The 21482-nt window shown below is 51.6% G+C and overlaps 1 protein-coding gene across 3 annotated transcripts in view; it reads left to right on the top strand.

The window, feature by feature from the left end:
* Positions 1-21482, top strand: part of ZBTB7C (zinc finger and BTB domain containing 7C) — a 260208-nt gene that overhangs the window by 171964 nt on the left and 66762 nt on the right. Inside the window, exon 1 of one of the 3 annotated variants that reach the window (XM_036418692.2) lies at positions 8087-8496. The exons of the other annotated variants lie outside the window; for them this stretch is intronic. Coding sequence (XP_036274585.1) covers positions 8378-8496 — 119 coding nt within the window. The 5' untranslated portion in view covers positions 8087-8377. Of the gene's footprint in view, positions 1-8086; positions 8497-21482 lie in introns of those variants that run through there. 3 annotated transcript variants of the gene reach the window in all.

The following is a 21482-nucleotide window of genomic DNA, read 5'->3' as shown; positions in this document are numbered from 1 at the left end:
TCTCTATGGAAACAATGCGAAGTCAGCTGCAGATGGCTGGTTAGGCATGCGTTGACCGGCCCTTATATATATGAACTCCCTCATCTGGCATGCCGGGCCCCAGCCACCTTCAGTGTATCTTTACTCTTGGGGCACCCCCTACTCTGGCCAGTCTGACTGGCCTTGGCCCCTACCATTGGCTGTCATGTCTTTGCCCCACGGCTTCTCCACACATTTACCTACAGTTAACCCACAGTTCAAGTAGTAATGACACCTTCTGAGTGGTCAGAATCGGGTCCATAGAGAATGTGAATTTGAGCAGAAAGAGGAGAGGTCGGGTTTTAGAGCAGAAAAACAATGAAAGCATGGCTGAAGTCAGAGCTGGCAGGGAGGACAGGACAGAGAGAGAATGATGCACTGGGCGTAGTTCTTCCCTCCTGCCTGGTGGAGGTTGGGAAGCCAGCAGCAGCAAAACCCCCTGGCCAGCGGAATCAAAATCCCCGGTTCATGGCTCTTCTCTGGCATTGACTAAGCATGTAACCTTGGACAGGTCACAGGTCAACCAGCAGTCCAGCTGACGGTCCTTATGTTTAAGATGAGGGGTGGGAATCCTGGCAGCGCTATAGTAACATGGACTCCTGAGCATTGCAGGGGGTCAGCCCAAATGTGCAGCCTTCTGTCTCACTCTGGTCTCTCCTACTTTGTTGGAGGTCACCTTGTGCTGTTGGAGGATTAAAACAGACTGTTTGAGGTGGTCAGTGCGACCTGAGTTCAAGTCCTGGCTCTGAGCTGCCCTCTGTAAAAGGGGAAGAATACGTACTGACTTTGTGGGACGTTGAGGATTATAGAAAATCATGCATGTGAGGCTCTTAGCACTACACTTGCGGCTCTGATAATTACAATTATTTTCCTGTCCGGGGGGTTGACTGTGAGTCTTTTCTTTGATGTGGTCCTTAAAGGAGGCCAAGTCCCTTGTTTTAATCTCCATTATGATTGTTCCATTCTGCCCTGTTTCCCCGTCCACCCTACACGCCTGGCTTTGAACTTCAATGAGAAAAATCCCTGCCACCCTCACAATATGGTCAAGGTCACTGTGCTGACTCTCCAGTCTGGCTGGTTTGTCTGGCCCTGGGGAAGGGCTGTGGGCTGGCCCAGCCACATTAGTGCCCCTGGCAATGGTATGAGGACCAGCGCCATCGATGAGGCCAGAGGCCAACTTCTGATGGAACACAAAGGGTCAGTTCGAGCAGACACTTTTCTAGAGGGTGGCAGGGCCCTACATGCTGCTTTCTCCAACAGAGAATCCACTGTGCACAGCCCTCCCCAGCTGGCAGACAGCCCCCCACCCATCTGCAAGCCTTCCCCTCGCCAGTCCTCCTCACCAGGACACCCACGTGAGCACGCCTACACACACACACAGCCCATTCCTTGTCTTCCCCATCACCATCACCGAGCTGGGGAGGGGTGTCACATGCCAGTGAGGGGATGACTGGGCACTCAGGAAGTATTTGTTATGCCCCAAAGATCCCAATAACTTGATTGGGTAATGGGGCCCTCACACATTTGCAGGGACTCTGGAGGGACAGGCCAACTTTCTCAATATTTAAATATTTACCAGAAGGAACTTGGGTCAAGGCCAGAATATGCAGCGAGGAGAGACTGGACCTCAGCTCTCTGGGTGACCTAGACACACAAGGTTCGTCATGCGAGTGCCATTTAATATTAGGTGAGCTCGTTGTTTGTGTAGATTGAGGTTCTTAGTTATTGTTTGGGGGGCTTGTTTTGTTTTTGCTTATTTGTTGGCTGTGCATAAATGTCCCCTTAAAAAGTTTCTGTAGAAGCACAGATTTAAGTTCTCCCCTTGCTTTCCAGGTAAATCCGGTGATTATGCTAAGGAAGAGGGACAGCTCTGTGCACACTGGCCAAGGAGTCGGGTAGACAGCATCCTGTGGCAGTGTGACCTTGGGCAAGTCATGTGCCACCCTCAACCCCATGTGCTTACTCTGTGTGGGTCAGTAACTCGGCCTCATGCAGCTGATTTCATCTGTTTATTATCTTTCCCCTGCAAGAGCTCACTTCCTTGGGGGCCAGGAGATGCTTTTGTGTTTACCACATTATAGCTAAAGCCTAGAGCAGTGGAGGGCTGGGGACACAGAAAGGCAATCAGTACAGACCTATGGAGGGAAGAGCAGTACAGAGGGAAGAAAGGGAGGATAGAAGTGCTTCCTCTGGCTTGTAGTCACACCTCCTTCCCAGCCGGTGCCCCACCCCTGGGCCAGGTCCTGGCTGAGCTGGCTCCTTCTCTCAGGCTCCCAGCCTGCTCTGGTGGTGACGGGCCCAGTCACCCAGAGCCCCAGCTAGGTCTAGCTGAAGCTCTTAGCACCCTTCCTCCTCCCACTGTGGGAGCCTGACTGCGCCACCCAATATAATCTGGGAGGAGGGTGAGGCCCTGGCAGCCGCAGGGCCCTGGGACTGTGAGCAGAGGCTGGGACCCTGTTCTCTCACCCTGTCTATTGTGCAGCCAGCCCTGCTCGGAGTCCTTCCCGCACCCCAATCAGGCGGGTACTTTCCCCTCACTTCCCCCACAGAGAACAATCCATGCACCTCTGCTCCGCCAGCACCACCCTCCGAGGTCAGGACAAGCTCTGGCTGGTCTCCCTGCTCCTGAGAGGGGGAGGCGGCTCCAGTCTCAGGGCCTCCCCTCTGGGCCTCACCCTCCAGCTCCCACAGGACGGTAGTCAGAGGCCAGCCAGTCCCAGCACTCGGCTTCTCTGGATCTCCTCCTGAAGGAATGGAGGAGTTTGGTCAAGGCATTTGGCAAACTGCCAGTGGGTTGGGTTCTGGATGACTGGGCCTGCCCCTAAAGCACAGTGGCAGCCATGTGTGGAGCACTGGGTAACAGGACTGGGTAACCTTTGCCACTGTATGAAGGTCTGTTAGCACCTTGCTCAGACTCCATTTGTAGCTCCTCTGCTGTCCATGCTGAACAGCAATGAGTTGTTATTCCAGATCTGCATTTTAATGCATTTCCGTGAAGTCTGATCTGTGGACCAACGTAATAGCCTCAGGATTGCAGTCAAGACCCCGTGACAATAGTACACACAGAAGACTTCAGAGTGGCGAGGGCTTGGAAGCGGGGAATCGGGTGGGGAGAAAGGAAGAGGCTGGTGTGCCCAAGTGCCACCTCTTCCTCTTGTTCCAGTGGCTGAATTTTCTCTCAAAGTTTGGTTGTCAGACAAAAACCATGCTCAATGCAGTGTGGACTGTTCACTCCAAAAAGAGAGAGAGAGAGAGAGAGAGAGAGAGAGAGAGAGAGAGAGAGAGAGAGAGAGAGAGGCTGAAACCAACTGCCCTGAATTGTTATGATGCTACAACTATTAGCCTGTCTCACAAATTTCCTTTAATATGGAAGAGTTTCATATATTTTTTCATATATATTTTATATATATTAATATTATCTTAAAATTATATATACATATATTAAAATTTTTGAAAGAATTAATCTCACTAGAGTTTTTCATCCTTAATTTCGAAGGTCTCCATTCTGCCACTCACTCACTATTTAATCTGGGTCTTAGTTTCCTCATCTGTAAAGTGGGGAGTTGGGGGGGGGGGGGACAGAGAGTGCGGCTGGGAAATCCTTTCTTGGTCCTTGGTCCTTCTCAGGTTGCCATGCAGGTCAACTAGGATAACAGGTTTAGAATGCCACAAAGGCACTGTGTGAACAGAAGTTGACATCATTAAAGGTTGAACGCTCAGACCTGGTGGGTTGGGGGAACCTGGCTATTGGGTGGACATCCCCAAGTGGAATCAGCCCTGACTTGGTCTTGTGCTCAGACAAGGGCTGGAGTGTTATTCAAGCTGGAAACTTTCTCTGGACAAGGCTCGGTCCCCACACTGGTGTGGCAGCAGGTGCTGTGGGCTGGTTATAGCCCCGAGAAAGCCTCAGTTCTCACAAGCTGATTTTTCTAACAAGTCACCAGGGCAACAACAGTGAAGCCTTCCCAAAGCCATCTCAAGTGCATTACAGCCAGGATTCTCTTCCTGCTTGTGGAGTGGCCCTGCAAGTTCTCAGAGAGCGAAGGCCTACCTGACTGCAGAGCATCAGACATGATGGGGCTCTTGGTCATCTCACCCCTTGACCCTGTTTACAGAGGGTAAAGCTGAGGATCTCGAGGGCATGGGACATCCCCAAGGACACAGAGTCAAGACTAGCTCCATTTGTCCTATCTCCTGGACCTGGGGTTCTCTCAGCAAACCTTTGTCCTGCACATATTTGTCAGGGGCCTACTATATACCATGTACACACTGTGCAAAAGATATACAAGGTCCCTGCTCACAAGCAGCCTCCATTCTAGGGGGGAGGGATGTCAGAAATAATTCAAATTAAGCATGTAGCTAAATAAAGGGGTGCAAGTTGCATGGGGGTCTGAACCAGATAATGGCATAGGGAGACGCTCCCTAATTTATCTGTGGTGGGCAAGGAAGGCCTCTTGGAGGAAGTAGCATTTCTGCAGGACTTGATGTAGGGGGAAAGCATGTCAGGTCGATGAATTCACACATGTGAAGTCTCACAACAGGAAGGAAAAGGAGCTCAGGAATGGCTGCCAGTGACTGGAGGTTGAAGTGGGATTAGGGGTGAGTGTGCAGAGGGAAGCAGGACAGTTTAGGTTGCATTTGAAGTGCCTGTGACACAACCAAATGAACATCGTAAGGCGATTCTTTGGGCAGCCATGTGGCTCTGGGCTGAGGAGCAGGACAGGAATGGGACAGGGGGAGCAGTTATGAGGCCCCTGCAGAAGCTGAGGCGAAAGGGGGTGCCAGCTGGGCCTAGGACATGGTGGAGGAGGTGGCAGGAAGAGGGCAGCTGGGAGATCTATTTTGGAGATAGTCTTACAGATGGATGGATTGGCGGGGCGGGGTGTTGGGTGGGAAGGAGAGGGAGGTAGCAAGGGTGACTTTGAGTTTCTGGCTTGAGAAACACTCAAGCCCAGTCCTGTGTGCATTCTCTAGGGAACACTTGCTGGAGCCCTTTACCAAAGTCCAACCCCCATCTCAGCCTCCTCCCGGCTAATAATAGCCTCTCGGGTCAGTAAGGGTCAGCACCCTGCCTGTTTAGCAGGTGGAGAAACTGAGGCACACATCAGCAAAGTAAAGACCCAGGTGTCATCTTCATGTTTCTGATTCATCGAGCTGTGCGACCTTGAACAAGTGATAAGACCTCTCTGAGTCTGTTTCCTCAACAGACAAAAAGGGGAGAGAAGAGAATCTACCTCACAGGGTAGTTGCCAAGAGTAGGTGAGGGGTAGATCCTTAGTAGATATTAGTTACGACTATTTCTAGGTTGCAAGGATCATCTCTGCACCCACCCCTGATACAGACACATCTAGACCTCTGGGTGTGTGCGTGGGCTCCTCCAGAAGTCATCTGTGTGCCTGGCTCGCAGCGGACGCCCAGGTGCCCTAAGATTCCAGGTGAAGACCGGAGCAGATTTGCTCACTGAGCTTCTGTTCAGCTTCTGAGCCAGGTTTGGCGGTTGCAGTGGGAGCTTTCATCCTCCCTGGAACAAGAGTGAGTTGTGGGTTTGGAGACAGATGTGAAAAGCCAGGCACTTGAAGCCAGCCTGTTTCCCAGTGCTCAGGCTGACCTGACCCGGGAGGGGGGTGGGGCGGGAAGGAGGGGTGAGCAGGGGAGAGTGAGTAAGAGGGAGGAGGCCAAAGAGGGCCTCGGAAGGGACCACGTCCCAAAAGGAAATGCACAATAGCAGATCTAGAGTCTGGCCTGCCCAGAGCCCCTTCTGTGGGTGGCTTTGAGAGTGTCTCCTTTATGGTCCTATTCCCAGGATGCAGCTGGCTTGGGGCTGAGAGCAGGGAGGTGAGGCTGAAGGGGTGGTGGGCAGGGCTCCCCACTTTTTTGCCCAGAGCCATTCGGAAGGGTGTGTCCCAACAGGGCATACACACTCGGTGATTAAAGGGGAGGGAGGAATGACATTCACTGTCCACTGTAGGACCCAGCCAGTGGGCTGGACAGGGGCCAGCTCTCCCCAGGCTCTTGGCAGCAGAATCCTCAGCCTTGGCACCACCCACTGGCCTACTCAGAAACTCCTTCAGGTCCAGAGGCTGGAGCCCCACTAGGAGGGGCCGCCTGGGGCAGGCTGGGCTGGGCCCTGCAACTCTCCCCCAGCCCCTCCCTGCAGCCTCCCTCCCCCACCATCCCCTCTGCACACAGCCAGCTCCAACTGGGTTTGAAAGAGGTGCTCCAACCCTCCCTCTTCAGCAAGCCTTGCCCTGCACTCTGTCCTTTCAGCCCAAAGCTGTTTCCATAAACTGGTTTCACCCTGCAGACCCAGCCTGATACTTTATCCACTGGGAGAGCTGTCTAAACCAAGCCAACTGCCCCCTCCTCCAGCTTTTCCTCCCCCTCCTGACATGCCCTTCTAATTCCAGCAGCACAAGCTTCCTGGCCTGCTCACTCCACCCCATGGAGCCCTCTCCGGGTGAACCCTGTTTTCAGGACTGCTCTGGGCTCCTTGTCTGCTCTGCAGAATGAGTGCCCTGGTCCTTAATGGATCCCTCACAGGGCAGCCCTACACTGACCAGCCCACTGTGCTTTATCTCCCCACAAAACAGGAGGCTCCGAGAGTGGCACCCCACTGTACCCGCCCCACCCACTCCACCCAGGCCATTGAGGCAAACACAACAAACTCTTCTGGGTTGGTACTGATTCCATCCGGTCATGTGTTGGCGCCTTTATCTACCTGGTCTGGGAGCGGAGTGTGGAGTTACCCTTGATTGGACATTTAATAAGTGACTCTGAACAAAGGGACTTGACTTTTCATTCTTTGTCTTGGGTGTTCCGGGAGTACGTGGGTTTTGATAAAAAGCTATGGAGTCATCCGATTTTGGAAACTGTCCACCTGTTCTGATTAAGTGCCTCCCCTTCTGACCTTCAGTGCCCAGTTCCCTGATTTAGCAGCCCTTTCCCACCCTCTCTGACTCCAAGCCTCTGTCCCCTCATGATGCCATTCATAGGTCTCCCACCATAGCAAGGAGGGTCTGGCCTCTTGTGGATGTCTCCCCCCCTGCCCCCATTGCATCTGGCCCATGGGTATAGACAGTTTGAGAATCACAGAGAGACCCTTCCTGCCTTACTGAAGTAACTTTGCCAGCCTGGCACAGGCTCTGAGCAGGGTGTGCCCTACAATAGAATGAATCACTAACACTGAGATTTTAGGCGGGGGGGGGGGGGGGGGGGGGTGAAGGGAAGGGAAGTCAGGGGCACCTGTTAGAGGAGATATTTTAGTCTTGGGGTTCTGCAAATTAGAGCCCAGTTCTTGGCTTCCATGGACCTTTGGGCTTTACCTTTGGCGTTTAGAGTGCTTTAAGTTCATGGTCTGTGCTTCGAAGAGTGGCAGAGGCCACAGAGGGCCAGGCCTCGCTTTCCTTTGTGCTGATTCTCTGGCACACAAGGCAGCTGGGCACCAAGAAGGAACTCCGCCTAGGTACCAAGGTGTTCACGGTGGATCCCCCCAGATAAGGTCAGCTCCTGGAAAGGGAACTGACAGCCGCTGGAGCCTCCCTCTGGCAGTAGGGGTTTTAAGGAACAGCCAGGGAGAGGGTGCTCCAGCCACACCTCTCTGTGATTGGCAGTCAGCCCACCTCCAAAACCAACTGTTGGGTCTCTGGTTGGCATTTCTGAGTCAGTCTTAGACCCAAGACAAAGCAGAGGAGAACCTGTATGATTTGTGTGTTTGCTGGGAGAAGCACATCCAATCCCCCCCCCCCCCCCCCCCCAGCACCTCGGGCCCCAGTTCTTCCCCTGGGCCAAGCCCCGCTGGGCAGCCCTGGTGGAGAGGCTGCAGGTCTGTGCTTCCCTCCTGCGTGTCTCTTTCTAAGTTGCCACTTGATGCTTTCTGTATGGTGTTTGAATTGGTTAAGTTATACTCACGACCCTTTAAGGAGAAAACATAATTCTAGTAATTTTATTGGGCTCAGATTTCAGGCAAATGGAAATAAAATTGCCTCTAAAAATAAAAGGCACGCAGAATTGAATAAAACAATAATAATACAAAGCCGCCCCTGATTTGAGATAAGTGGTGAGGCACTTTGTGAAATAGCAGAGAAAAATAAAGAAATAAACGGAGAAGAAAAGGGGTGGCTTGGGGAGGGGAGATCTGCCACCATCCGAGCTTTCTTCTCGGCTTTACCTTTTGGAAGGAGCTTAATCTGCGTGTTGTAAAGTGAGGCTTAAGCGCGGCTGGCGAATCGGTCCTTCTCCTGCGCTCACAGTACAGGTGGACGAAAGGGGCTGCTTGCCAAATACTTCTGGTTGGAGGGAGGGGTGGGAGTGCTTTCTCAAAACCACTCCTGGGATGGCTTAACTCGCCCAGCGCGAATCAATGACAGCCTCTGCCGGCTGCAGCAGGCGCCCCAGCAGCGCCGCGGATCCCAGCCAGGGACCAGGGCGCGCTCTGCACTCGGCCCGGCCGCTAGCGCCGCGTCCCCCGGGGGCAGCCAGGTGGGTCTCGGGCGGCTTCGGCGGGGAGAGGGCTGTGATGGGGCTCCGGGGACCCAGGCGGCCAAGCCGGGGAATGGGGGTGGGGAGAAAGCCCTGTGTGAGTCCCGGAGAGACCGCGGGCGCCCCGCGGCTGCGCCCCCACCTCAGGCCGGCGCAGCTGCGGGCACTCAGCTCCCCACAGCGGGGACCCTCGGGCGGGGTGGTGGCCGCCTCTGGCGCTCGCTGGGCAGGGTCTGCGAGAAATTCAAATCCGCGCCCGCCCGAGCTGGAGCCGGGAGTGCTGGGGATCTGGGGCTGAGCCCTGGAGCTGATGGGGGGCGTGCGGGGCGGACCTCCCAGCGAAATGCAAAGCGAGAAAGAGTCTGAACTCGGCGCGGCGCGAAGCAACTCTGCTGCTTTCTGGTTGCCCGTGGCCTCTCGGGCAGGCTTTGTGGGTGCGAGTGCGAGTGGCACCCCGGAAGGTAATGGTGCGAATACATTGTTAGTTTAAATCCTCTCCCCTCAGAAAAAGCTTAGCCCCCGCTCCCCAGAGTCAGATGCAAAACTTGGGGGTTAGAGGGGCCAGGGAGCGGGGTGTGCAGAAGCCATGGGGACTTCTGGCTCCAGTGGAGATCCGGATAGGGGCAGAAACTGAGGAGGAGGAGGAGGAGGAGGAGGAGGAGGAGGAGGAGGAGGAGGAGGAGGAGGAGGAGGAAGAGGAGGAGGAGGAGGATTGGCAGAAGTCTCTCTAGGGAGCCTGAGGGAGTCCCGCGGCGCCATGGGTTTGAATCTCAGGCTGAGCTAGGTGGATGGGGGACCCCTCATTGCGCTCCAACCGGCTTCGGGTGGGCGGTGCCAACACCCTCTAGGCAATCCAGTGAAGTTGGGGTCTCTGGACTCCAGGGCCGCCTGAGGGAGAAGTGATGGGTGGGGGACAGGGACCGGTTCCAGTTCCGTGCTCCCCCATTCCCGCGTCGCGATCGGGAGCACCTGGTTCCCTGCCACTGGGCGCAGCGGCCGCGGGGCTGGCCTGGGAAGGGCTCTGGAAAGAGCTGGAACCCCCTGGCATCCCGGCTTAGGGCATCAGGTCCTGGGGCAGTAGTCTTAAATCAGTGAGGAGGTGGGGAGGTGAGAAGAGGATGTTGTCCTGGCCGTAGGCAGGCAGGAGGCAGGGGCTGATGGGACGCTGCCTCTTTCTTTAACCCCTGGTCCTGGACTCTGCACCAGAGGCAGCCTCATTCCCGAGATTCATTGGCCCACCAGTGTCCTACCCTTTCCAATCCTTCCAAATGTAAAAGTTTGAAAATGTAAAGGAGGTGGTTGAAACAATCAGGCAGTCTTTCCCAGATTCAAAAGAAGATTTTGTATAAGGGAGGGGAGGGAGGGCCAAGCCCTGCCAGGTTCAAGTTTCAGCTCTACTCCTTCACCCAGTTAAGTCCTGGGGATTAAAAGGGTTCAGGAACCTCCTTTGGCTAGATCATCAGGAAAGCAAAGTAACCAGGGTGCCAACCTGTCCCCTTAAGGCCCAGCCTGGACTGAAAGGGGAAAGAAACCTACTCTCCCCGGAGTCAGGCTGGGGTCAGCCAGCCTGTGCTCCGTTTCTCAGAGTGTGGTGTCTGGTACTTTCCCAAGCTCCCCCCAGCTACCACACTGAGGACCGTGCAAGGGCATTCCCCAGTGTCCTCATCACCCCAATTTATAGACGAGGAAATGAGGAGGCGCCAGGCAAGATCAGTGCTCCTTACACAGAACCATGGGACACCTGTGCCTCACGGGCCCTGAGGCCACCAGCTTGTGTCACGGAACTCAAGGCTTAGCCTGCTGTGTCAGGGCTGACATAAGCCAGAGGAGACAGGCAGGGAGGATGGGAGTGGGACGTGCAGGTGCCACCTACCCTGTGCCAGACAGACCCTGGGCTTGGCACACATTATCACCTCTAACCCGCATAACCTTTAAGATATAAATCATTAGACCCACTTTGCAGATGGGAAATTGAGGCCCAAAGGGTAAGTTAAGTAAGCTGCCCAGCTAGTGATAGAGCCGGGAATCAAAGCTACCCATTGTACCACAATCTTTTAGAATCTTACACTTTAGTTGGGGAGACAAGAATCTGGTGTAATTATAGCACAATACAAAATAGTATGTATGGCCCTGGCTGATGTGGCTCAGTTGGTTAGGCATTGTCCCAGGTACCAGCGGGTTGCTGGTTAAATTCCCAGTCAGGCCACATGCCTGGGCTTCAAGCTTTATCCCTGGTGGGGGTTGTGCAGGAGACAACTAATCAATCTTTCACTCTCACATTGATGTTTCTCTCCCTCTTCCTTCTTCTCTCTCTAAAATTCAGTAAAAATCTCCTTTAAAAATAGTATGTAATTGTTACCAGAATATTAACCTTTTGAACCTCCATCTCTTTCCATTCAATTAATCAATCATATATTAGGCAGTGGTTGCATTGTCTAATGTGTGGTTCCAAACACCATGCTAACGGCTGAGCATACATCGGTAAAAAGACTGACCTGGTCCCTGGCCCCTGTGAATGAGGATAGTAATAGTAATAGCATTTCCTTCAATGGTAGGAAGGAGAAGCAGCAGGGCCTAGGTGAAGAGGAGGGTGGGCAGTTGGAAGGATGAACTATCCCCATGCTATAGTCGGGAGGACTCATCCCCAGTTCCAGGGGACACTGTGAGGTACACATGGTGTCCATGAAGCTGTGAGAGCCCCTGTTCTTCAGATGATTGGTTTATGATTGTGGGGTCCAAGATGGGCCTTTAGTTTGGGTGCATCCCTATGCAGCCTCCAATGCCAACTGGGTGGAGACTCTCCTCTCCACCCCCATCCACACCCCCACCATCACCCTGCTAATGCACCAGCTGCGTTCCTCAGCAGCCATGAGACTTGACGCACTTACAGGCCTGGGGCTGCAGCTCTGGGACCCTCATCCTAGCATAGGCGAAGCTTGTCCATGTCCACAAGACCTAGTAGTGAAGTCAGTTCTAGAACCCAGGTCTCTTGACCATCCACAGTTCTCAAAGCAGCTCATGCCAGCCAGCCAGCACATTATAGGACTCATCTGAAAAAACTATGCTCCATTGGCTTATACAGTATCCCCCACTTACATTGCCATTTCCCAAAGCTCCTGTCCATCTCCCTTTCAGCTGACCCGGCATATCTGTCCTAATAAAGTGGTCTCGGAGGGATTTCTGAGACTGAACAGCCATAAATATTCCAGGACATTTGGCCTGCTAACTTTCCTTCCATCTCGAGTGGTATAATAGGTGTAAGATAACTACCTCCAAAATTAGCTCTCACTTTGGTGGAAGGCGCACTGATAAAACTTGCCTTCAAGTGAAACCCAGCTGAGTGATGCTCTAGGGCCTTCCTTCTTCAGAATTGATACCAGCTCCTTCGGGAAGAACAGTTTTCCTCCTTCTTTCTAAAATAAATAAATAAATAAATAAAATAAAAAAAAAAATACACACACACACACACACACACACACACACACACACACAAAACAAAAATCACAAGATCACATTGCATGTCATGTTGATGTTATGGTGCCCAAATAAAGGCACTTTTCTCCCACTATTGAGATATTGAGATGATGAGCAGCCTGATAGGAGCGGCGCAACCCGCCCTCCCCCTAACTCACCCCAGTGGCCAGGTGGTCACAGCAGGGACACAGGTGTTGCGCGCGTTGTGTGGGGATATTGTGCGCTCAGGCCTTGCTCAGCCATGCAGCCTCCAGGCTGAGCCAGGGAGAGAGGGCTGTTGGGTTTGTTTTTTTGTGGCTGGGAACTGCGGAGATGCATAGAGGGAGGAGAATCTGGGGATGAGAGATCATTGCCAAGAGCAATTTGGAGTCTCCTTCATATTAGTCAGAGATTGTGTTTTTCCTTTCTGGAGCCGCCCGCCTCATAGCAACTTCCACGAATATTTTTTTTTTCCCATCTGTGACTGAGTATGCACACTTGTTAGTTTTTATTTTTGGTTTTTAACTACCTGGACTTCTCATGACTTAGCAAAAAAAAAAAAGCTTGGGGGATGGGGTGATGAAACAGGCCCTTTATACAATGCATTCTTTATGTCATTGCTTAATAAATTTGAATCCTGATAGACCCCGAGGTACCATGATGAGGTGAGCTGGGTCATTCCTTTGAAGGGAGAGTTTATCTCCAGTGGAGCAAAACTGCAGCATAATTTAACTTTCCCTCTGTTTAGAAAAAAAGAGGAATGCATGCTCTCTTCTCTCAGTCTTCCTTTCTTTCCATCTGGAAGGTCCCTCCATCTGGGCTTTTCTTGGAAGAGAACCAGCCAGAGTGGGCCTCCTTCTCTCTCTGTCCCCCCTGAGCCCCTCCACCTTGTAGGAGGCCATCCAGTGAGAAGGAAGCTTCTCCTTGGGACAGGAGATCTTCCCCAGCAGTGGCCTGGCTCGGGCGCATGGGATGCAGAATAGGGAAGCTGGCACACTGAAGCCGGCCCCTCCTTGGGCAGGAACTGGGGCAGGTTGTTCTGCATGAGTCAAGAAGTCAGTCCGTCTCCTGAGCAGACTGAGTGGGACAACACTGAGACGCCGAACTCGGGAAATGCCTAATAATAGAACACCGATCTGAGTCGGCTTTTTCAAATTGGATACAAACCAGAAACAAATGTACACATGACCCTCCCAAATGACAGCACAGAAATGAACTTGACCTTATGGAAAATTCTGCCTTGCCTGTGCGCGCATAGATGCACACACACACCCAGGCTCTTGTTTTTTGAGCTGTGGATTCTGGCTGACAGTTCTGTTAAATCATTTCTGGAGATAACAGGTTGGCCCATGGGTCTTTGTGAAGTCACTGGAAAAGGCCACTGAAGATGTGATCTTGACTCCAGTTCCTGTTGACAACTACCTTCCTTGAGCCCTATGGTTGCTTCTGTTAAGCAGAACCTAAATAACAGGACCTTTTCTAAGTTTTTTTTTTTTTTTTCAAGAGAAGTTTTATTGAGACGTAATTTACATATCATACAATTCACCCATTTAAAGTGTATAATTCAATGGTATTTAGTTCATATACAAGTTGTGCAACCATTATGACAATCAATTTTGGACTATTTCTATCACACCAGAAAGAACCCCATACCCATATGCAGTCACTCCTCATTGCACCCCAAATCGCCAGTCCTAGGTCATCAATAATCCACTTTCTGTTTCTATGCAGATCTCCCTATTCTGGATATTTCACATCAATAGAGTCATATAGTGTGTGGTCCATAATGACTGACTTCTTTCACTTCGCATGTTTTCAAAGTTCATCCACTTTGTAGCATATGTCAGTGCTTCAGTTCTTTCGATATCTGAACAGTATTCCTGTATGGCTATGCCACCTTTTATATTTCAGTGGAGAGGTGTTTGGGTTGTTTCCATGTTTGGCTTTTGTAGAAAATACTGATAGGACCATTGGTGTGCAAGTGTTTGTGTGGGCGTAGGTTAGCATTTCTCTTGGATGTGTTCCTAAAAGTGGACTTGCTGGGTCAGTACGGTGATTCTGTTCTAGCCTTTGGGGAACGGTCAGACTGGTTTTCACCGAGGCTGCACCATTGCACATTCCCATCAGCAGGGTGTGGGGATTCTAGCTCCTCCACATCTTCTCCAACATTTGTTGATAATAATCACCTTTTCATTATCACCATCCCATTTTCAAAGGGTTTAGATGCTCACAGAAGCAACACCAAGACATTTTCTGGGATCAGCTCCATCACAAGCATCACAGCTTGCCTTGCCTTTGGTGTTTCCCCTGCAGGTCCCAGAGCTCTCACCAAGTTTTCCCCGGTTTCTATGGGACAAGGCCGATTACACCGTGTAGAGCGGCCTTGCGGCTTTCGTTCTGTTTTCCTGAGGAATGTGCAAATGCTCCAGAGGTCTGGCTGTGGGGCCTCTCCCTCAGCCCCACTCTATCCAGATGCAGCTGCTGCTGAAAAGCCAGGGCCCAGGAAGGAAAGAGATTGACCTAAAGGGGAATGAAGGTGATATTCTTAGACATGCTGTTCAATGTTTGGGACTTTAAGTGGAGACTTGAACGCAATTCTAACCTTATTATTCCCTTAAATCACTCCTTTGGAAGCACAAAGAAAGCTGTTGGGGAGCCCTGACATCGTAGCCAGGTAGCAGCCGGTCCATGCAAGGCCATCTGGTCCCTTTCTTGTTGGGGCCTTGAGCTGCAGGCAAGATCCATTCATTTACCCTGAATTGCTTGGTGCAGCTGGGGGTTCCACGTTACACTGATACTTCAGCTTCAGAGTGAAATAATTTTATCCCATTGTTATAGCTGTGGACTGACTCGGGTAACACTCTTAGCAGAGGTACATATGAGCCAAGCGGTACAGGGAGACTCACCTCGCTCGAGAGACTGTGACAGATTAAAAAGAACTACCCTTTCACCAGATCATGCTGGAGTCCTGTGGCCATTCTGTGGCCTCATGTTCAATATCAGCAAACCTCAGTACCAGAAAACAGTCCCAACAACTTCTTGGAAACCTTTGTCATAGAATTTGGCCTGTAGGACTCCATGAGCAGCTGACATCAGGCTAAGCTACTCATGTACTCTTCACCTAGTACTTCATCCAGTAATTCCCAAACCTGGCTATAGGTCATAACCACCTATGAAACCCTTTAATAAGCTAACAGGTGTTCAGGCCCCACTCCAGAAGTACTGAAGTAGACTGTCAGCGGAGGAGGGGAGCGGGCACCAGTGGAGGTTATGAGGAAGTCTGAGAGCACAGGTTGACCTCTCTGGGCCTCCATTTTCCTTACTCAAGATGAGGCGTTGGGTCAGGTTGATTTTCTCCAAAGGGATCCCCGAGCTGATTCGAGCAGAGCAGGTCTGTGTGGGTCTGTTTTCTTACAAAATTTTATTTGCATAAGGGGGCTCTTGCTGCTGGGGGAAGAAATCAGAGCACCCTTGAGTAGACGGTGTCTGGAGTTCATCTATGAACTCCAATGTGAACTGAGTGTCACATTCTCCAAGGACAATTGTCCTGACTTTTTGGAGGCGGACTTAGCAGGAACCACACACATGGCAGTTACTGATAATGGAGTCCTGCTCTTTGAGGGCAGGGCCTAGGTGCCCTGGCTGGCCAGGTGCACTGGTGATGTGTTGTGTTGGAATTGGACTTGCACCCCTTTCTTCTCCCAACCCCCTTGTGGCATGCAACCCATTGCCCTCAGAACTCTCAGAGCTTTCCTCCTTTTCTCCTATTTCTTTTTAAAAATATATGTATATTTTATTGATTTGTTATAGAGAGGAAGGGGGAGGGATAGAGAGTTAGAAACATCGATGAGAGGGAAACATCAATCAGCTGCCTCCTGCACACTCCCTACTGCATATGTGCCCGCAATCAAGGTACATGCCCTTGATCAGAACTGAACCTAGGACTCTTGAGTTCACAGGCCGATGCTCTATCCATTGAGCCAAACTGGTTAGGGCCTTTTCATCTATTTCTAATAGTAGCCCAGAGTCTTCCTTCCTTCCTTTCTTCCTTCCTTCCTTTCTTTTATTTATTTATTCTTTTATTTATCCATTTTACCAATATTTCCCAAATACATCCTATAAATGACAAATTGACTCACATTCCATTTCTATCCTGGAATAATGTGCCAGAACATCTTAACCAGAGAGGCAGCCAGCCCGAGGCTAATGCCTGGAGGTGCAATTTCAGGGCTTGTTGATTTGAATGAAGGGGGTTTGGGTGAGGCCCAAATTCATGGCAGATGGGGAGAGCCACTCCACCTCCACCCACGTCTGCAAGCTCTGCTCCCCCGCCCTCTCCCACTGGGGCTCGACCCTCAGCAGGCTGCTCAAAAAATGCTTCTGTCATCCCTAGTCTCAGAGCTGTACCCTTCTCCTCAACTCCCACCTGCTAGGGAACAGGCTGGCAGGAGGGAGGGCCGGTTTATTCAGAGATCTGAGCTCTGTGCTCCAGCCCTTGGCTCCCACCCCATAACCTGACTGGACAACTCACAGGACAGCTGTGCTCTGAGGGCTGAAATGATCACTGTTTATTAAAGCTGTTGGTGGGAGGGGGCAGGTGGAGGAGGGAAGGAAGGGTTGCATTTCTGCCTTCCAACAAGAGGGGCCAGGTGAGGCCCGGAGCTCTGGTGAATGCACACCGATCACATGAGTGACGCTGCTTTGGGATGTTTTGAGGAAAAAAAAATTTTTTTTAATGAAGGAAGAACCTTGAAGATGCATTTGAATAGGGATTAATGCCTCTGTGGTCTGGACCTGCAGAGGAGGAGAAATTCTAGAAGGCAGGAGTTGCGATGAAAGGAAACAGACTTGATCTGCCGCCTCCCACTGATCAGTGAGGCCTCCTTGGTTGGCAGTTGGGAAGGGAACAGACTTGCTGGAGATTTCTGGGCATTGCTGTATTTTCTCTTGGAGTGTGTGTGTGTGTGTGTGTGTCCCCTCAGTGAAGGCTCCACTCTAAGAATGTTCAATGTGTAAGCTTCGGGGTTCTAACAGGAGACACTGGGGAGTTATGAGCGACCCTGAGTGTGTCTTTAACCTCGGTTTTTCATCCCTCTCTCTCTTTTTTTTTTTTTTTTTTTTTTTTTTCAGAGGGCAGCAGAACAGACATTTACAATAAACTTTCCCCCCTGGCATTTTCATGCTGTTCTTTTACTGCTCAAATCCACATGCCCATCTAGAAATCCTTCTGTGTTCCCAAATCACCCACTCACCCCCCCAGTTCTTAGCATCCCTTCAGAGCTCTTGCTTTATCCTCTCTTTCTGATGATCCGACCTAGTTATAAAGAGAAAGCCAACTCTTTACAGTAGTTCACATTGGGGTGTGTAAGACATTGACGGCCGTGTTGCCCCCTTCGTGGGGTGCCTGTCTTTGAAAGAGGAGGCCTGTGGCACACATTTCTAACGGTGGGACTTCAGGGTGAGGAACAAGCAAAGTAAATCAACCTGGGCAGTTCGTGGGGGGATGGGAACCCCCTAGAGACTCTTTGATGGAGCATAATGTTACCTTCTTGTGAGGCCTGGGTACTGAATTGGCCAAGGTGCTGCGGGAGTGAATTGAGTGGAAGGCCAATGAGCAGAATGCGGGTGCCAGGGTGAGGAGTCAGTTGGGGTACACTGGAGAAGAACCAGGGGCTTTGAAAGCACATGCTGGGCTGAATAACAGACTGGAAGTAGATGTTGGGGATTGGGAAACTAATGCAGACTTGGAGCTTCAGGGTGCTTCAGAAGACTTGGGTCTTGGGGCTGTGGGCCCCTGGGCTGGGCACCACCCCTGGCCAGCCTTCATGCACACCCCATGTGGGTCCTCAGTTCCACTGCCTCCTCCAGCCTCACCTTATCAGGGAACCCTGCTGAGGGGCACTCTCTCCCCCCATTCCTCCCCCTCTTCCCTCTCCCGCGGTGCACCCTCTGAGTGAACCTGGCCTCCAGTTCTTGGAAGCCTTTTCAATAACATGGTGTGAACCCTCAGCAGAGCCAGGCCAAAGAGAGGGCTGAACCTCAGCCAACCGGGGCCCATGCTGGGATGAAAGGCCAGGCTCAGTGAGCCTCCTTGGGGGAGCCAGGAGAGGATGGCTGGGACCCTGGGACCAGAAACATCGGCCCAAGGGCCCTCCCTGCAGGTGATGCCTCATCAGCAAGTACAAGGCAGACCCTCCTGTGTTCAGCCCCTCAGACCCAGCTCTCCGGTCCCTACCGTCCAAAAGTCCACACCATTTATCCGGTTAAGACCAGACTTGGAGAATGAAGCAAGATTCTATAGCCTTGAGTGATACACTCACATATGTGGTCTGGAAGGTGTTGCTATTATACTCAGAGTCAGGGCAGAGGACGAGGGGCAGAGGAGGGCTCGGATATGCTCTGAGCTGGGACTGCATGGCACAGCCTCTTAACACAAAGGCTCCGGAATCAGGGCCGGTGCATGTCCCAGGCTCTGTGGCCTTCAGCAGATATTTAACCTCTCTGTGCTGCTTTTATAAAATGTGGATGAGACTTCACAGGGTTGTTGTGAAGACTGAATTAGAGAACCCCTCTCTCTGTCCAGCCTGTAAGTGTTGGCCTCCACCATTTGGACAGCACAGACTGTGATGCATCACAACAGCCCATTCCAGACAGGTGTCCCCTGGGACACGGAGCTGGAGGGGGCATCTATATGGCCAGGATTTCCCCTGCGGGCAACTGAATTTGAGAAATAAGCTCAGTGTCTTGTGGAAAGCAATGGAGGCATAAATCCATAACTGGTTCAGATGACCAGATTCAAGAGCCGCTGTGGTCACATGGAGCAGGCTGGGTGCTGAGCCCTGCTCTGATTGGGACAGAGGGGGGTGGCGCACCAGGGTGTGCAGGGTAGATTAAAGATCCAGGTATTCATTGCCAATGACCCGTCTTTGGCAAAATCCTGGCCTGCTCTTAGATTAAGTCCATTTATCGGTGCTAGTGTAGGTAGAATTATCATATTCACAGTAAGTATCAAATCGGAGCAGGTACTAATGGGGGAAGAGGGGAAATCAGCATGAGAGGTAAAAAAGGAAATAGAAAGCATCAGTATGTAAACTTTTAATGGATATCCTTTAGGAGATCAAACGGTATAAAAATGATGTACCACCCAACAGTGGCCCTGGCCAAGTTTGCAAAGCTCTCTGGAGCACACACTGCCACTCGAGGTGCTCTCTTGGCCGGCATTGGCACCCCCAACTGCTCTGCTCTTGGCACAGCCCTCTCCGATCACTTGCCCAATGTGCACTGGGAAAGGATTCTCTGTGCCACGCATTCTTAGAATGCACTGTGGCTCTAGATTTCCTCCTGTTTGTCCCAGCACTGGCCACTGCTATTCTTACTGGTCTCCCTTCAATAAGGTCTGGTGGCCCCAGTCCTGGGAGTGTGGTCAGCAGTCCCTTTAAGGATACCCTGATCTGCAGACTTACCTGGTCCAAACTCATGCCCATGTAGAGGTGCTCACATTCTAAGACTGCCTGAGGCATCAGGGGCTGTATAAAGGCATAGGGCAAACCTGAGGGGGCCATGTCAGCTCCGGAGGTCCCGGGAGTGGGGAGGGGGGTAGAAGGAAGGGGTTGGCTGACACTGTCTGGGGCTGCCTCATCCGATGCTCCTCTGCCCTTCCCGCTCCCTCCCTCCACCTCCTGCAGAAGTTGAATCCCCAGGGCACTCCTAACTAGCATCCTTACACTACACCGCCAGCTAATCACTGCCCAGAGCCCTCAGGCTTGGCAAAAGAAGGAGCTAGAATATAATCTCTACAGTAATATTCAGGGTTAATTCTGTAGTTTAGATTCTAAGTGCCAGAAGAATGATGACTATAGAAATAAATGCTGCAAGATGCATCCTTGAAATGCAGTCCACCTAGGCATCACTACGTAAGGTTTTATTAATTTGTAAAACACGAACATTTATATTGCTTGTTGATGAGCATGAAGAGTTGTTTCTGCCGTGTTTTCTGTGTGATGCTCAGCTCCGGGGTCCCTGATGGACATGGTGATGTAGCCCGGGGACGCTGAGGTGGTTTCTTTCCTGCAGGGCTCAGCCGGCCAGGAAAAATGCCAATTAAGGCAAAGCCATCAGTGAGGCAGCATTTCAGTTGTCACATTAACCCCACAAGCTGGGTATCGCAGGCTGGGTACTGTCTCCCCAACTCTCTAGGCAGACGGGGCCCCTTTAATTGTCATTTGTTCCTTTGGGATGTGGTGGTGGTGTAATGCGTCCTCCGTGGCCTGTATATGGCTCACCTTTCTCATTAGTTTGTAAACTCCCTATAGATAGGAAGTATAGCCTACACTGCTCTCTCTGTCCCCCTGTCCCTAGAATGGAGCTGAGCACATAATAGGTAATCATACAGCGGTCAGTGATCTATGCTCAGGCACAGCCACAGGCAGCAGGCTTGCTGGGGGTCTCTGAGCATGGGGACCAATCACCAAGGCCACAGCTGCTAGCAGAGAGATGTTACAACTCAGGGTGTTAGCCCCTCTAGACAGGTTCCCAGGGACAGGCTCCCCCAGCCATGGAGCCACACCCCTTCCTTCTGCAGGGAGTCAGGGCCCAGGAGGGACTGTTACAACTTTCTTGGGAGCTGCGATAAGACTGAGTTACATAAGCTGCTCTCACCTCATCTGCTCATTCATTCACTCATTTATTCACTCATTCATTCACTGAGCACCTTCAATGATGCTAGCACAGTGCCATGGGGGCACAAGGTGTGGGCAGTTTTCCATCTTCATGGGGTGGACTGTATGTACAGCTGAATGGGAATCTTGGGCTGTGAGAACTCCCCACCATGGAATCTCCCCCCCAACACACACACCCCAGGGAAACATCTCGTCCCCACAGCCCAAAGGGGCTGGTTCTCTGTTCTCACTTGGGATCCACCCTTGCACTTTGCTGCCCTTTCAGAAACTTGACCAGAGTTTGTTGTAACATATGAAGTCAGCCCAATTGCCGTGCTCCCAGCCTCCACAGCCTCCACCGGCCTCCCCTCTGCTGCTCTGGGCCCTCTCAGTGAAATTGTCTGTAACCACATGTGCTCCCCCACTACACACACACCCTGCTCCAGCAGCTATGTGCCTATAAAATAAAGAGGAGACAACCACCACATCTTCACAAGAGAGAACAATTAGTAACAATCAGTGTAGCCAAAAATAGGATGATGTTAATATCCATTGTCATAGTGTAGACCATAGAGAGGACAAATGCAGGCATTGCACATCAGCGTGGAAGTGGATTTATGAAGCACCATCAGAAGAAACAGAACAAAAATCACGCTGCCCACACACTGTGCCTCCCCTGGGCTGCGCTGGCATCGCTGTCAGTCACACAGATCCCAGTTTCCAAGCTCAGCTCTCCTGGCTACAGGACCCTGGCACCTCCCCCCGTATGTGCAACAAACCTCCCGCTCCTGCTGGAAGTCACCAGGGACCTCAGCATCTCCCTGGGCGCAAGGCACAGGTCAGCTCAGCTTCAATCCTCCAACCTCTGCCACTGCA

The sequence above is a fragment of the Pipistrellus kuhlii genome, unplaced genomic scaffold, assembly GCF_014108245.1.
Source record: "Pipistrellus kuhlii isolate mPipKuh1 unplaced genomic scaffold, mPipKuh1.p scaffold_m20_p_6, whole genome shotgun sequence".
In the NCBI taxonomy this organism is placed as follows: Eukaryota; Metazoa; Chordata; class Mammalia; order Chiroptera; family Vespertilionidae; genus Pipistrellus; species Pipistrellus kuhlii.
The sequence above is the reverse complement of the archived record's forward strand: the minus strand, read 5'-3'. Positions and strand labels throughout refer to the sequence as shown.